The sequence below is a fragment of the Agelaius phoeniceus genome, chromosome 13 (genome assembly GCF_051311805.1).
Source record: "Agelaius phoeniceus isolate bAgePho1 chromosome 13, bAgePho1.hap1, whole genome shotgun sequence".
Taxonomy (NCBI): Eukaryota; Metazoa; Chordata; class Aves; order Passeriformes; family Icteridae; genus Agelaius; species Agelaius phoeniceus.
The window spans coordinates 8,005,158-8,017,247 of NC_135277.1; the positions used below are offsets into that span (position 1 = coordinate 8,005,158).

The window sequence follows — 12,090 nt, forward strand, 5'->3', positions numbered from 1 at the left end:
AAAACCCTGCTTAAAGCAGCTTAGAGAAAAGAGAAGAGCAGAACCAGAGTTCCTTTTATCATGGACATTTCAGACAATTCTGCTGCTGCCTGGAGATGTTCTTCTTGTGTCAATTTAATGTAGGAGGCCTTCTAGATGTGGCTAGGACTACTTAAAACAGATATTTAAACATTAGGCCAAAATGTGACAGCAGCTGACTTCCCATGCAGTGAGATTTAAACAACTCCTGTCCTACATACCCAGAGTAAATGGTCCTTCTGACAAGTCACCATTTCATAAAACTCAGTCTGCTTTATTAGAAAAGTTATAGTAGAAATGTAAAAAACCCAAAGTTACTACAAAAATCTATGTACAAATTCTGCAGGACTGCAGAGCATCTCCCTCCGAGGCTGCCAGGGCTGAGCAAGCTCTTCAGCTGAGAATTCCACATTGTAAACAAGTTTTTAGTGTTAAGAGGCCTGGAAGCAAAGTGTCTCCTGCTTCACAGTGTTCAAGCTGCTGAGGGAGCAGAGCTTCCTGTCAGTGCTGCCTCAACTGGCAGCAACATGGAGAATGTAGGCTGGTGCTTCCACACCTTACACACTCATGGCAACAAATCACATCTTTCTCTTCCTCAGACCTCTGAAACGTAACAGGGTTGCAGCCAGGCTGCCTTGTGGGGCAGGAGGGCTCTCAAGCTCAGCTCAGCAATACTGCTCCCTGCCCTGAGTCAGGTGAGCCTTAAGCCTGGCTCTAGAGCTGGTTTTTCCTCACATTTATCATGGCTGGGTAATGAGGCACTGGGCTGACATTGAGGCTGGCTCTAGAGTGGGTTTTTCCTCACTGGGCTGACATTAAGCCTGGCTCTAGAGCGGGTTTTTCCTCATGTCTATCAGGGCTGGGTGATGAGGCACTGGGCTGACATTAAGCCTGGCTCTAGAGTGGGTTTTTCCTCATGTCTATCAATCATGGCTGGGTGATGAGGCACTGGGCTGACGTTGAGGCTGGCTCTAGAGCGGGTTTTTCCTCACGTCTATCATGGCTGCGTGATGAGGCACTGGGCTGATGTTAAGGCTGGCTCTAGAGTGGGTTTTTCCTCACTGGGCTGACATTAGGCCTGGCTCTAGAGCGGGTTTTTCCTCACGTCTATCATGGCTGGGTGATGAGGCACTGGGCTGACATTGAGGCTGGCTCTAGAGTGGGTTTTTCCTCACGTCTATCATGGCTGCGTGATGAGGCACTGGGCTGACGTTGAGGCTGGCTCTAGAGCGGGTTTTTCCTCACATCTATCATGGCTGGGTGATGAGGCACTGGGCTGACGTTGAGGCTGGCCCTGCGCAGCTCCCGGCGGGCTTTGGGAGCAGCAGCAGCAGCCAGGCTCCATGGGGGCAGCAGCTCGTGGGGCTGCCCTGCTCTCAGCAGGGAGTGCTCCGTGTCCCTCTGCCGGGGGTCGCCGGGGCTGTCGCTGGGCAGCGAGGAACGCCTCCATGTCGAGGGCAAAGGGGCGTGCACCAGGTCCCTGCTCTCATCCCTGGCCCGAGGGCTCTCTTCAGAGGCAGCTGGAGGCACGGGCTGCTCCCTGAGGCTGAATTCCTCACAGGGGCCAAGCTCAGGGGCAGCTCTGTCCCCAGCCCCATAAATGCTTCTCTCCATCCCTGCTGGGAAAAATTGAGGGTACAGTGAGGAGAGTATCAGGACTTTCATCATCAAAATTAGTGCCTGTACAGCAGTTGCTGAAGGACCTGCACATGCACTGCTCTGGACTGCTCCCAGCTGTCACTGCCAGTTGTGGGAATTGAGCCTCCCTTTTAACTTGGCAGGAACAGCAAAGCCCGTGCCTGGGTCTCCTCTCACCTTTGGTCTGTCCAGGATGGAGGTTCATGTTACTCAGTCTCTGGTTCAGCTCCTGGTTTGCCCACATGTAACGGCTCAGCTCCTTTTCCAGCGCTTGAATCCTCGCCTCATACTGCAGCTTGCTGCTGGCCAGCCCCTCATCCATGTGCTCTACAAACAAAAACAAGGCTATTTCAGCCTGGGAGCTCTGAGAAAGACAAAAGCAGTAGCACTGCTGCCCATCTGGAGAGCTGGGGGTTACCACGGCTCTGCTGCAGCAGTAACTGCATGTTCTGCTCGTGCTCCTTCTGCTGCAGGGTGAGCTGGCGGTCCATCTCCAGCCGCTGCCGCTCCACGGCCGCCTCCAGCCAGTACACCAGCTGCTGCTGCTCCTCCAGCTGCATCTCCAGCTCTGAGAAGGCAATGTGCTGCCTGTGCTGGTCCTCTCGCAGTGTCACCACCTGGCCAGGGCCCAAGAGCAAGGAACTCTTCAGCTCCTTCATGCCTGGGAAGATTTCCAGCTCCACCGAGCCCCAGTCATGTTAGTTTGGTGGTACAGCCTACAAAGGTTAGTAGTGCTGGGATGTCAGAGCTGCCTTGTGGAGGGAAGAGCAAGGTGTGGCTGCACTGATGTGGCAGAGCCACTGCAGGGATCCATGCATCCTATAACTACTTAGCCCCTCTCCCAGCTAGGGTCATGGTGCTGTGGCTCTGTGGCCTTACTTTACAAGAATATGATGCAAAGAGAAAGCTTGAAACTGAGGAAAACAGGAGTGTGGTCAGGTCATCATTTCTGTTAACAAGTACATTCAAGCTGTGTTATGTTTATTATGTGCTCTGGGTGGCTAATAATGCAATCACTAACAGCCAGTAAGTGAAATACAACTGCCACCAGCACAGAGGGCAGTTGTGTCCCACCTTGTCAAAGTACTTGCAGAGCAGAGCTCGTGTCTCAGAGGAGGAGAGGTAGCTGAGCTTGGCCATGAGGTTCATCTCACACTGCGACAGCAAGCTGGCCGAGGCCCGCAGGACTCGCTGCCTGCACGTGATGGACTCATTCTTGTACTCAATGGCTGCATCCAGAGCCTCAATTGCCTCATCCAGCTGGAACAAGATCCGTTCTTCCTGCCAGGGCAGAGCTGTAGTTACCAGGGAGCAAAGGGTTTGCTCTGTCTCACCCTGCCCTAGCCTTGCTTGTCATGTCAACAGTGCCGGTGAGAGCTGGGACATGCACGGTTTGGGATGTGGGGGAGCATCTGCCAACAACCTCATGCTCAATCTTTACTTCTCTCCTACAGGCTCCTGCTCCCCAGCCCCAGCAGAGGTACCTCTGGGGACAGCAGCGTGCCCTGGCGCAGCTTGTTGTCCAGCTCCAGCCTCTGTTTGAGCAGCTGGTCCTTCTCCTGGCGCAGGCTGTTGATCTCCTGGCGGATCTGCTGCTGGTCCTGCGCGCTGCCGTGGCGCAGCTGCCCGTTCTTCTCGCTCAGCTCCTTCTCCAGGTGCTCCAGGCGGCTGGACACGCGCACTATGTCATCTGTCAGGGCCTGCAGCAGAGCATGCTCGAGGGGATCTGCTCCCAAGGCAAGTCAGGCCCTCAGCCCTGTTCTACTCCCTCTCTAGGTCAAGCGACCCCCCAAGCAGACCAAGGGCTACCAAACCAATAAGCTCAGACTCTTTCAGAGAGACAAGACTTCCTACCCACTTCCCAACAGCCGCTCATCCTGGCCTGCAGCCAGACCCAGGATGGCACCCAGGTCTTCCAGCCTCCACCTCTGCTGGAAATCAAGCAAAGGGTTGAGGTGTCACACTCTTGTCTTACCTGGCTGGAGCGCAGCCTTTTGCTCTCCAGGCCATTCTTCTCCTGCAGCAGGGCTTCCTTTTTGGCCACAATAGCTTCCCGCTTCCTCAGTTCATCTTCCAGCTCATCCAGGGCCTGGCGCTGCTCGAGAACTTTATCCATCTCCATGTCCAGCCACTTCTTCTGTTCTTCAATTTTCTGATGGAGGGAGAAGCAAAAGGTGTGTGTGCAGACAGCAGCAGCAGTGCCCAGGACTGCTGGACTAAAGAGGAGAAGGGTTGAGATCTGAACAAGGGTCCTTATTCCATCTCTGCTAACCCCCACAGCCCAGACTTTGCTGGTTTTATCCTTCCAGCTCCTCCAAGAGGCAGAGCTAAACTAAATTCCCAGCTGTCAGGGAGTTCTTAGAGGGCACATCTCTCACCACCCTTCTGCAAACAGACAAAACTTCTTTACCAATGCTGGGATTTAGATCAGATCCTGTTTCTGGGGTAAGAAAAGATCTTAAGCCCTCTGCTACTAGATGCAAATGACATTATGGATTGTCCTTCTCAAGGGCAGGATGGGCTCAGGTCTCTGTTTTCAGATGTCTCCCATCAGCTTGCAGTCTGCCAAGCATCCCCACTGAACAGGGAAGCAGAGGCAGGCTTGCTGTCTGTACCTGCTGCTGCTCCAGGCTGATCACAGAACCGTTGCTGCCGCTCCGCCGCTTCCTCTGGAAAGCTGCAATTTCCTCTGTTTTGATGCGCAGGATTTTTTGGTGCTGCTCATGCTTCAGTTCCAGTTCCTGCGTGTGAAAGAGCAGCCCTGAGCATGGAAGGAGTGGGATGTGTTTGCCCAGGTGCTGAGGAAGAGATTATGTTCTCCTCTAGCTCTTTGGATAGAGCTGTCTCCATGCTCTCCAAGACAACCACAGACCACATCAGAGCCCAGCCAGCATCACCCTCACAAACCCCACAGCAGCACAACTGCTCCTGCCCTCTCCTACCTTGACTCGGTGCTGTCCCTTGTTCACCTCTGTCTCCAGCCGCCGTTTCTGCTCGCTCTCCTCGCGCAGCCGCCGCTGCAGCTGCCCCTGCTGCCGCCGCATCAGCTGGATGTTCCTCTCCAGCTCCTGCACGCGCTTCTCGCTCTGCGCCGACAGCGACACCAGCCTCTCTGTCGCCTGCTTCTTCTTGCACAGAACCTGCCACGGGGTGAAACCCACCCTTGGCATCTCCTCTCTTTGCAGAGATGCCCCCAGCTCTGCCCTGCTCAGCCTCTCCCCCTCACCTGTGCCTTGCTCCGCACGGCCGCCAGGCGTGTGCGGTACTCCTGCAGCTTGCGCTTCTCCCCAGGGTCCCACGGCTCTTTGGCCTCCAGCTCCTGGAGCTGCTTCTGGCTGTCGCTCAGCTCTGCCCGCACCTGCTCTGCTTCCTGCTCCAGCTCACTGATCTTCTGGCTGTACTGCTTGTTCAGAGCCTGGGCATCCTTGCCTGCAACATAGCCCCCTCTCTCACAGCCAGGATCCTGACCCTTCCTCCCTCTCCCCAAGTATTTTTGGCCACAGAGACTGAATGTTCCCTTTCCCTCAGCCACTGTAGGGAAGGAACAAACCAGTGGGTTGGGTTTCTGTCAGCTGGAGGGATGGAGAAACAAGGCCCTGCTGCTTTTAGGAGAAGAGACTGAGCACAAGCAACACAGGCAGAGAAGATGAGGATGGAAGGAGAGACTAAGCACCACAACTAGGAGGAGGTTTCATGGGAAATGGGTGCATATTCCTGCCAGTAGCTCTGTACCTGTCTTAATGAGCTCCGTGATCAGCTCCTCCTTCATGCGGATGTTGATCGCCAGCTCTCGGATCTTCTGCTGTGCTTGCACCAGCCTCCACTCAGAGCCCTTCCCTGGCAGGCGCTCCCGGCAGCCAAGCAGTGACTCCCGCTTCCCATAGACCTCTGGAACACAGATTCTCAGGTCAGAAAAGTCCTATCTTAGCAGATGGGTGACAGAAGGACAATCTGATCTTGGATCTGTAGGCAGAGTCTGGCACAGCATTGCCCAGAGTCACCTGAAGGTTCCACCATAACATACACCCTTGCCAGACCCTAAGAGTTCAAGTTTCTCCCTAACAAAAGCAGCTAGGTTCCATTTTTGCTCCATTTTTGTCCTCTGGGCACATCCAGGTGGGACACCAAGATCTCCCAGTGAAGCACCACCAGCCCATGGAAGATTATCCAACAACCTACGGTTGCTACTTGCCTTTTGACAGCTCCAGCTGCTCCTCCTGAATTGAGAGGGCATTGCCTCCACTTGCCTCCTCGCTCAACTTGAAAATCTCTTTCTTGCTCCAATTTTGGATCCCATTTCTAGAAGGAGAAGCAAATTAATCAGCTTGGTCTGGGTACTCCTAAAGCTGTTCCCAGTAAGGACCCTCATGATCCACAGGCTTTAGAAGCAGATGGAAACAACAGGTGTGGTCAGGAATGATGGTAATGAGCTCCCCAGGGAGCAGTAAGGTGTATCAGCAGCATCACTGACCCCACAGGCAGCATTTGCCCTACATCAGACACGAGAGCTGAGCTGCAGAGGTGGGACAGCCAGGTGACAGCCAGGGACAGGGATATGGCACAGGGACAGCTGGCTGGGACAGCCCCAACTCACCGGCACTGGGACAGGGACCGTTTCTGTTCCCATTCCTCCATCTCCTCTCCTGAGGACAGTTCTGATGGCTTCTCTGAGTCCTGGCTGAGCTCCCTCCTCAGCACCACCTCTCTGACCTCAGGATCACCAGTTGGGTGCTGTGCATGGTTCGGGTGCCAGCCTGCCAGTTCCTCTTTCTGCAAGGAGGAGCTGCTGCTGAGCTTCTGGGCACAGAATTGGAAAGAGAGGAAACAAGCTGTGTGAGAGCCAGTGTTGGAAAAAGCAGCTCCCAGCTGAACATCACTGCTAGACATAAAAGCAACAAAATGGATTGAGTGTATTTTCAGGAGAACCAGTGTATTGCCAGACCCAGCTGCCTGTGCTTCTGCTCAAACACTGAACAATTCTGGGACTCACCCACAACATGAAAGCAAAAGCCTCAGTTTTGAAGCTGGGCTGTTTTTGCCAGAGTTGTAAAACTCTGGATTTGAACACTGAGCACAGTCCTCTGAACTACACCTCTGATAAGATCACATTGAACAGCAGGGCAGAAGCTCTCCTACAGTGGAGAGCAGCCAAGTGAAGAGGCAGCAGTTCTTCAGTGGCACAGCCTTATGCCCTCACCTTCTTGCAGAGTGCTCTTCCACTCTGCTCAGGAAGCAGCCCTGAGGGAACCCCACCAAAGCCATGGGATGGGGCAGCATCCAGTGGGGCTGTATGAGGTCTCTGGCTGGCAGTGACCAGGTGAAGATTTTCCAGCAGTCCTGGCACACACAGGTTTGGCATTGCCATCTCCAAGCGCACGTGCAGCTCTGAGATCTTATCCTGCTGCTCCTGCAGTTTGTCACTCTAGGAAACAATGAGAAAAATGTGGTTACATACATGTTGATCTGAGACCCACTGCAGAAAGTTAGGCTGAGCACCCCTGGGCAGGAAGGAGAGGAGTGGGACAGGTCCCGACAAAGAGAGCAGAGCCCAGAAATACCTGCAGCTTATACTGTTCCATAGCATCCTCCAGGGCAGCCAGGAAATCACGGTTCTCCTCCTCCAGGCGTTCCACTTGCCTCTGTAGCTTGGCCACCTGCTCATCTTTGATGGACTCACACTTCTCAGTGCTCACCTGCTCTCCAAAATAAAAGAGAGGCAGCCTCAGCATTTGTCCTTCTCTTCCTATCTCTGCAAGGACTCAACAGCTCTGCAGACCCAGATTCTTCCTATGTAATAAATCTCTCAGCTGCACCTGAGAGTCCTAGTCCTAGTTTTTCCCTGCCTGCTGTGAGGACCATGTCCTTCTGCCTCCCTAGAGCCTCTTGGACAGGTTACTTCTCCTCCTCTCACCCTCCTGACCCTTCCATCATGCTATGCTGGGGCTGCTGTGGCCACGAGACGAACCCCACCTCAGAGAGCTGTAACACCCCACTATTACCTGGCCTTTTGCCACTTTTGACCCTTGTGCCTCCTGTCCCTGGTCCTCCATGGAGGTGCTCTCAATGCCGCTGTCCAGGCCGGCCGAGGTCAGCTCGCTCCTCTGGCTCTCCACGGCGCACAGCCACTCCTTGACGCGCAGGATCTGCTCCAGGCTGAGGTTGCTGTCCTCCTGGAGCTCGGAGAGCAGGCGGTGCGCGGCGTCGGTGCAGGTGCGGTAATGGGCGCACTCGGCCTGCAGCCGGGCCGTGGCGTCGGGCGCGCCGCGCTTGGCGCTGCCCGAGCGGTGGATGGTGCGCGTCTCCGAGCGCTGCCGCTGCTCCAGCGCCTTCTGCAGGCTCTTGATCTGCAGGTGCAGCTCCTCGATGTGCTCCGTCTCCCTGCGGCAGTTCACCACCGCCTTGTTCTGGATGTTCTGAGCCCGGCTGGCATAGTTCAGCGTGTTGAGGCTCTCGTCGAAGTCAGAGGATGAGGGGCTGACGCAGGCTATCATCACGGTCTGGGCGTTCCCCCCCAGGGAGTCTTTCAGGATCCTAAGGAAGAGCACAGGGATTAAAATGGCAGAAATACAAAGGAAACAGGTTTTCAACCCTTTTCAGAGGTTGAGCCCAAGGAAAATAATGTCCTTGCTCTGTAGCTGGTTTGGCATCAGTGAGGTGAACGGAATCATTAAGCAGAGGATTAACAGTTTGCACCATGGCAAGTCTCCATCCAAATAACTCCTGAGGTTGGGAGCTCCCTGACTCTGTGATCACTGCTACATATATGCTGCCAGGGGTGCTGCTGGAGATTGCAAAGGCCACGTGCTCAAGCTAAGAACTAACTGTGGACCATTAAACAAGCTTACTGGGAGTACTTTTTATTCCCTGACTGGCAAGAAGAGCAGGGTAACCCACAGCAACACCTCATCTCAGCTTTAGCAGCATAACTCATGCAAGCCTCACTGTCTGTAACACTGCAACGACCTAGGCCTGCATTCCTATCCTGGCCTCATTGCTCCTTGAGATTCTCTACATGATGACCTGCAGAGAGGTCAGACCTGGAAGCTGAGCCCGTGAGACGTGGGGGGTCCTGCTCCCAGTGGTACCTGGTGATTTTGGAGTCCCTGTATGGGATGTGGGTGGTCTTTCTCCGAGGATCTCCCAAGGCACTGATGACGTTGCCCAAGGCCAGGAGGCCGCAGTTGATCTGGATACTCTCCTTCAGCCTCTCCCCTGTGTTTCCCGTCTTCACAATCCGCTCTGAGCCCGCCAGGTCCACGAAGTGGAACTTGGAGACCAGGACCTGTCCGGGGGCGGGCACGGCGGGGGGCTGGCGGTGCAGGGGCAGGCGGCCGGCGCCGCGCCGCTGCTCCATGGTCACCGTGAAGATGGTGTGCGAGCGGCTCGACTGCCTGTTGATGTGCGTGGCTCCCGTGTGCTTGGCTGTGTTCCCCATCTCCAGCAGGCTCAGCACCTCGTCCAGCCCTTCCACTTCTGACTCCTTCACCCCGCACAGCACTGCAAAGCAAAGGCAGCTGTGGGTGGGTATTGTAAAAGCAGGTGACCCCCGTCGAAGGGAAGAATGATGCATCTGACTCCACTGATATCAGAAGGCTAATTAATTACTTTATTATACTCTATTATTCTATTACACTATATTACACTACATCTAAACTGAAACTGCACAAGCACTCAACTCAACTGAACAAAGTCTTGTGACTGTCTCCTGACCAACAGTCAGGACACATGCTTGGCCCTGACAGGCCAAGGAAACAAAACACCATCACTCTGGGTAAACAATCTCCACACTGCATTCTACTTTGGCACAACACAGGAGCAGCCAATGAGATAAGAATTGTTTTGATCATTCTTTTCTCTGCTCCTCTCATTGCTCCTCTCAGATTCAGAGAATGTGGGGAGGGATGGGCTGCCTGAGGATGCAGCTCCTCTGCAGAGCCTGGTGCTGTCACCCTGCCTGTACTGGGCTTTGCCCAGACCAGCTTTCCAGATTAAGCACAGCAAACTGCTGCAGAAGACAAGGGGATGGAGGGGGAAGACCTGGCTCTGCCTTCATGGACAGATAACCCAGCTCTGGCCTCCAACATGAGGAGAAAAAGAGCCTGTGCACAGGTACACATACCAATGTTCCCCTTGTCATCCTCCCGGATCTGGATGTCTTTGCTGGCTGTATCCACCTGCAGCAAGTCCCGGAACTCCTCCTTGTACACTTCCAGGTAGGACACTCGGACCGTGTAGTCGATCAGGTCATTCTCATCGATGAGCCTGAAGGTCTCAGCCATGGCTCGTGGGATGATGCCCTGCTCATCCTCATTGATGGAAGCTAGCAAAGAGAGGCACACACCCATGGAGCATCCAGGGAGCCCACGCTGGCTGGGGACAGAGCTGAGGTCAGAAGCCTGCCTGCAACACACATCAGCTGGAAAGGAGCAGCCTCACAACTGTCCCAGAGCTCAGCCCTCGCAGCCTGGGTTAAACATGCCACGAGACCTCTGGGCAAATCCTACCCCACTGCTGTGCTGGATTCCAGCCCTTCCTCAAGAAGGAAAAAGCACCTCAGCATTTCAGTGAGTATCAGACACCATGCCTGCAGCTGCAGTGTGCTGTCCTTTGAAGCCAGCATGACTCCACAACTTTTCCCAACTGCGAGAAGCTTTTCTTTTTCTTTTTTTTTTTTTTTTTTTTTGCATTTGTAGCTTGCTTGTATCTGGCCACAGCACTCTACTGAATTTTAAATGTTTTTCCTTTTGTCTCCAACAGCCATGTAAAATGGCAATTCTCAAATTTGGTGCAATGATAGCCTGAACTGGGAGACTGAAAACAGATGTACATTAAAAGTATGAAACAATTTAGAGTTTACAAATGATGCAATTAACTAAAGATGACTGAAATGTTTACAGCACATCCTCTGTTAGAAATCACAATGCCATTAAGCCAGAATGAAAAAGTTGTCTTTTTCTTCATTTCCTCCATATAAAGAAACAAACAGGATTGACACTTGCAAACCTCCCTGTCCTTCAGGTTTATTTCAGGATCTAGGACTATCACCACCACCTCCAGAGCTGGTGGAGGACCAGATCCTGCCACTTGTCCTGCAGTGAAAGAGGAGAAACCTAGACACTGTGATCTCAAGGGTGTGGAGACACACCTCTGGGGGGTGGCTACAGCAACATACGTAGGGGGAAAGGAAAGGCTGCTGAGGGTGGGATGGTGGGGGGAGGCTGGCTTGAGCTGGAGGGGCTGGCAGGGTGGAAGGGCTGTTTGGGAGTGAAACTGGAAGTGATGGAGACGATGATGATGCAGTTGGGTTTGGGTAAAGCAAGGATGCTGGCAGAGAAGGGATGCTGGCAGGACAGGGATGCTGGAGGAGCAGGGATGCTGGAGGAGCAGGGATGGTGGTGGGACAAGGATGCTGGTGGAGCAAGGATGCTGGTGGAGCAAGGGTGCTGGCGGGACAGGGATGCTGGTGGAGTAAGGATGCTGTCGGAGCAGGGATGCTGGTGGAGCAGGGATGCTGTCGGAGCAGGGATGCTGGCGGGCACGGAGCCGCCGGTCCCGGCGAGACTCACCGACGCTGGCCTCCCCGATGGTGTAGGTCTTGCCGGAGCCGGTCTGTCCGTAGGCGAAGACGGTGGCGTTGAAGCCGCGGAAGAAGGCGCGCAGCAGCGGCTGGACGCAGGCCCGGTACACGGCCGCCTGCCCCGCCGCCTCGGGCAGCACGGCGGCGAAGCGGAACCGGCGGCGGCCCAGCTCCACCTCGCCGGTGGCGGCATCGCTCCGCAGGCAGGGCCGGTGTCCCCGCAGCGCCTCCCGGGGCAGCAGCGGCCGCACCCGCACCGCCACCCGCACCACCGCCGCCTCCGCCGCCATGGCCGCGCCCGGCGCGCCGCGATGGCGTCAGCGGCTCCTCCCGGCGGGCCGGGCAGGGCAGGGAGGAGGATGCGGGCCCGGGAGGGGATGCGGTCGGTCGGGAGGATGCGGAGGGTCGGGGAGGGAGGACGATGCGGTCGGTCGGGAAGGGAGGATGCGGCCGGTCCTCGCCGCAGCCCGGGGAGAGCAGCCGGGGGGAGCGGGAGACGCCCGCGGCTGCAGGAGTTGCGCGGCGGCTCCCCGGTACTCCAGAGAAGCTCCATCACTCTTGGGATGTTTCATCACTCACTCACTCGCAGGGGATTCCGTCCCTCGTGAGATGCTTCGTCACATGCGAGGCAGCGCTCCGTTAATCGTGAAGTGTTCCATCGCTGGTGAAATAAAGTTCGGCCACCCATGAGATGCTCCGCCAGCCGCACGGGACTCTCATCAGCCGCTTCATCCCTGACGAGACAGCCCAGCAGCGGTGACACTCCCGGGTGACATTCCCACGATCACCTTGGGGAAGGGACAAGGGGCTGCGTGGCCCTGCCGAGGCACAAAGTGCTTTGGGGTGGGGCCGTGGGT

At 55.3% G+C, this 12,090-nt stretch overlaps 1 protein-coding gene across 1 annotated transcript; it reads right to left on the reverse strand.

Moving 5' to 3' along the window:
- Window positions 1–252: 252 nt before the first annotated feature.
- KIF7 (kinesin family member 7) lies at window positions 253–11,786 on the reverse strand. Its single transcript, XM_054642140.2, is given in 19 exon segments — window positions 253–1,637; window positions 1,834–1,983; window positions 2,075–2,273; window positions 2,731–2,937; window positions 3,141–3,356; window positions 3,632–3,808; window positions 4,272–4,397; window positions 4,599–4,796; window positions 4,883–5,085; window positions 5,389–5,544; window positions 5,849–5,955; window positions 6,251–6,453; window positions 6,854–7,078; window positions 7,215–7,349; window positions 7,656–8,187; window positions 8,742–9,153; window positions 9,776–9,976; window positions 11,223–11,528; window positions 11,531–11,786. Coding segments are annotated over 19 exon segments (4,404 nt in total). The 3' UTR covers window positions 253–1,242.
- Between the last annotated feature and the right edge of the window lie 304 nt (window positions 11,787–12,090).